We start from the raw sequence: 4,804 nt of genomic DNA on the forward strand, positions 1-4,804 counted from the left end.
AACTCACGATCATAAGCACTATACTTAGTCTGCGCTGGACTCAAACCTTTTGAATAAAATGCCAATGGCTGAGTCACACCTTTCACTACTTGTTGGAGAACAGCACCCACCGCAACGTCTGAAGCATCAGTCGTGAGCGTCAATTGTGCATCCAGAGCCATGAAGTTAAGCAACGTAGCTTGGACAAGATCCTTCTTGCAAGCCTCAAAAACCTCTATATCTTCTGGAGTCCAAGAAATCACCGACTTATCATTCTTGCGGTTACCTGGTGTAAGATGAAACAACCGCTGCTGATTCTGCACAGCGTTACGCAGAAACGGCCGATAAAAGTTCACCATGCCTAAGAATTGTCTAAGCTGTTTAACCGTTGCTGGCAGAGGAAAATCACGAACAGCTTGAACTTTACTCTCCGGAGGACGTAAACCCTTTGCACTAATAACGTGCCCAAGGAACTCGAACTCGGAACAGCCGAACTTACACTTGGCAAAATTCACGGTCAAACCAGTTTCTCTAAGTCGATCTAAAACCAGTCGCAAATGCATTCTGTGTTCTGCTTCATCTTTTGACGCAATTAAAATATCGTCGATGTACGCAAAAACGAAATTAAAATCACCTAGAGTCTCATTCATAAAACGCTGAAACGTCTGGGCAGCATTACGGAGACCGAAAGTCATAAAGCGAAACTCGAACAGGCCAAACGGAGTTGTAATAGCTGTCTTCGGAATGTCTGCCAGTGCAAGCGGTATCTGATGATACGCTTTCTGCAAATCTATCTTCGAAAACATAGTTTTACCATGAAGAATACTCGTCACATCATGAATGAACGGAATCGGATACCGATCAGGTTTAGTTTGCGCGTTGAGCATGCGATAATCGCCACACGGTCTCCAACTTCCATCGCCTTTGCGAACCATGTGAAGTGGACTTGCCCAACAGCTTTTCGAAGGTTGACAAATCCCCGTCTGGACTAAAAATTGGAATTCCTTCTTGGCTTCTTCAAGTTTGGCTCCAACTAAACGTCGGGGACGAGCAAATGACGGCGCACCAAATGTCTCGATGCAATGTTCAACCTTAGTAACTAAACCCATCCGATTTGCACTCATAATGCCTAAATCACGGTATTCATTAACCAGCTCAGCATAAGCTGAAACTGAACCACACACACGAACAGTATCTTCTTGAGACACAGCAGCCTTACCCTTCATCATCAAAGTCGTCTTCGAATCAACTAACCGCTTCCTTTTCAAATCCACTAACAAGTCATAGTGATTAAGGAAGTCGGCTCCAACAATAGGACAGCTAACATCCGCAATCACGAACGTCCACGGGAAATCTCTACGCAAACCCAAAGACAAAAGCAGTCGACGCTCGCCAAATGTTTGAATAGGCGTACCATTAGCGGCATATAAATTAACTGATGCAACACTGATAGCCCTTTGCTTCCAACGACAGAACGACTTCGGTAAAACTGATATGTCCGCACCAGTATCAATGAGAAAAACGGTCGACGTGGCGGGATCTTTAATACTAAGTCGAGCTATACGAACACTAACCCCTTCTCGGCTCGACGACGTAGAAGGAGTGCCTAGTTTTTTGACTGATGAGAGCTTGCCACAAAACTACAGGGCTGCCGACAAGCATTAGCTCTATCACCAAACCTTTCATGATACCAGCACCAATCTGGATGACTTCCTGGTCGGGAACGAGTTCGCCTACGTCTCCTCGATGACGATCGACTTTGCACCGACTCACTACGACGTAAATCCAAACGACTCAGACGCTGTTCGATTTGCTCAAGCCTTCGTAAAATCACAGCATTCTCAGAATAGGCTGGACAATCAGAGGCTGACGCTACAGCTATCTGTTGAAAATCACCCGCCTCGCAAATACGATCTGCTAATTTCGCCAGTTCTGCTAGTGCCACGTTCGATGCCTGCAGAATAGCGCGCACTTGTGGTGGCAAACGCTTCAGCCAAAGAGACTTAAGGAACTCATCGCTCACCTTGTCTTTAGCTAACGCTGTCAACTCCGTTAACAACTGTGTTGGGCGTCTATCACCAAGTTCAACTTCTGACAACAACCGTTGAATCTTCCGCTGCTCGCTCTCACTGTACCGCTCTATGATGCAAGCCTTTAAATTAGCGTATCTTCCAGTTTCAGGAGGATGAAGCACTGCATCACTTACATCGGCGATAACACTTGACTCAATCGCTGCTACAACCGTGTTGAACTGTGTGATGTCACTCGTAATGGCAGCTACTGCGAATTGCGCCTCGATCTGAGCAAACCAAATCTCCGGTCGCTCGTGCCAAAACGGTGGCACCTTCACTGCTACACGGTTTACGACACTTCCACTATCAGAAGCCATTACTACACCTTCGTCTGCAACTGACATCACAGCTCGATAATTAGATATTTAGCTCAGAAGTTAATATTTCTAAATTTAAACTTTTTCGAAATCACGTCGGAGTCACCAATTTAGCAATGATCTGTTCACCTTGCTAATTAATAAAACTCTAAAAATTTTCAATGTTAATAAACTTTTATTCAACTTTTTACAGAGAGAAAAATCGGAACGTTCTCCTCAATCAAAACAAAAAACTTAAAAATATTTGAAATTAAATTTTACTTTTTAAATTCAATAAATGCACAGCCAACTGGGTCGCCACAGAAGACTACGTTTCAGATGACTTTTCTTTCCCGTACTCTCGTGGGAACAGAAATACTCACAATAAAAAACACATATTATGAGCTAATCAGGTCTTAAGACGACTTTTTGGGAGCTAATCAGGAAATCTCCAAAACCACGTAGTAGTAGCCACGTGATTAATTACACGAAAACCGGTAGACAAACATACCAGCTATAATGCATCTGCTGTGAAGACAAATATGCCTGAGGCAATGATCCGACGCCAAAGATATCAGAAGGCTATATTCATTCTTAACAAGAATACTAAAAACTAGCTGAAGGTAAAGTTCACGCGTATGATCATACAGACAAAATCCAAATACTGTCTATTCTTATTTTTACTGAACACAATGGAGAGGGTAGTAGCGCTTCACTTAAGACCAATAGTCGAACGTTTTCAAATTTCAAAATCTTAGCATGCTTACTTCAAGGTTTACTTCTACGAAAACATCTATACATTCGGTCATTCGTACTGTGGAAAAATCAATTCATTTTAAACAATACTTGTTTGTAACGGTTTTAAATATTGAAGAGGCCTTAAATACGAAAGCTATTCATGACTTACCAGAATTCGTTTAGAGGAAGAGCTCAAGGACTATTTACACAAAGTTGGGTAGCACAACTGAAATTAAATAAGTCAGCAGACGTAAACCAAAAAGGTGAATGGGTTTATTTCACTTAACTGTGGCTACTAGTAGTGGATTGTATTCTAAATATACTAAATAAGATGGGCTTTAAAGCAATAGCGTTAGCGATGTTCTGCAAAGGCCTTGAATTATTTAAGTATTTGGAACATAAGCTTTGGACTAGGTATTAGTGCAGTTGTGATCGGTAGCATTAGCCGAAAGACAGGTACAGAGACGAAGACTACGTGCACAGCTTTGTACCATTTTGTCTCGAATTTTGCTGATCGAGAAGTTACTAAATATTTTGGGACGTGTTTGCTCCAATTACGTTGATATTTACTTATAATTTATCATATTAGTTTTTAGAGTGCGATTAAACCATTCTACCATGTCGTCTGGTTATGAACCGTTGTTTTTTTTTTATTTAATAATGTACATATCTAAATATTTTGCTTATCTGTGTCTTGGTTGGCCGTACCCCAATTTTCTCTGGATACCATAAGTGTTGGCAAATCAGGATCTTCTAGCTGGCTGTTTCTGATACTGTAGAACTCCAGTCATCTTTCGTTTACAGACCTGTCAACCGAATATCAACTTTTACTTTTTTCGATTTATTTCTGCAGCAATGCTTTCATTCCCCCTGGCAACTCATATTCATTTTCATGGTTGATTAAAAACCTTCTGGTGCTCTATTTCAGAGTCAGACGTGCTGCCATTCAATCGAATTGCAACACCATCTTAATACTTAGTGATCCGTTTTCAAACGATATCGTTAGCTGTATAGGTACTTGTAACGGTTTTTCACTCATTCTTCTGATGTTATTTGCGGGTAATACAATAGTTTGCCTTCAGCTTCGCAAGAACCCTGCTATAATATGCCACTACTTTTTCTCCACCGTCAATTAGCTACGAAGAACGCTGCCAATTCTATAAATACTTTCGTCAGTGTCGGTGACAAATTCCTTCTCTGGTACTTAATATACTAGCATTGATCTAGTGTAAAGCATATGCTCTAGTTGCTAAAAAGTATTACTGTGCTCTCCTCGCTGTAGTAATCAGCGATGCTTTTGCAGAGTTGACTCATGTAGGGTCAACAACTTTTTCATTCGCAGTATTTTTCTGGGATATACTAAGTTCTTGCGCAAGAATCGTCGTATTAATTATTTTGATTGGAACAATAACGTGAGAGGTAGTTTATTGTTTTATATTACATTTATACAAAATTTTATTATAATTCAACTAATATTTAGAACTTTTATATATATAATATTATAATAAATTTAGTTGTTGACGTATGACAATTTAAACCTTTTATGTATAAAGTTGGGGGTTCACACTGTAACGACACGAATTTTTCGGTTCGTTATTATTCTTTGTAGGGGTATCCTCAGTCTCTTTTCAGGGGTCGCTACAACATATTTGTATTTGCTAGTACAGGCCTTTTCAAAATAAAGATAATGTGTTCAATTTTAAAGAAAGATTTATTTAA

The 4,804-nt window shown here is 40.3% G+C and overlaps 1 protein-coding gene across 1 annotated transcript; it reads right to left on the reverse strand.

The window, feature by feature from the left end:
• Positions 1-1,585: 1,585 nt before the first annotated feature.
• LOC119665110 lies at positions 1,586-2,278 on the reverse strand (the record flags this gene model as incomplete). The annotated part of the gene is made up of 1 exon (XM_038074423.1): positions 1,586-2,278. A coding segment is annotated over one exon (693 nt), but the record flags the coding sequence as incomplete, so codon positions are not given.
• Between the last annotated feature and the right edge of the window lie 2,526 nt (positions 2,279-4,804).

The sequence above is a fragment of the Teleopsis dalmanni genome, unplaced genomic scaffold (assembly GCF_002237135.1).
Source record: "Teleopsis dalmanni isolate 2A unplaced genomic scaffold, ASM223713v2 unscaffolded_contig_3541, whole genome shotgun sequence".
In the NCBI taxonomy this organism is placed as follows: Eukaryota; Metazoa; Arthropoda; class Insecta; order Diptera; family Diopsidae; genus Teleopsis; species Teleopsis dalmanni.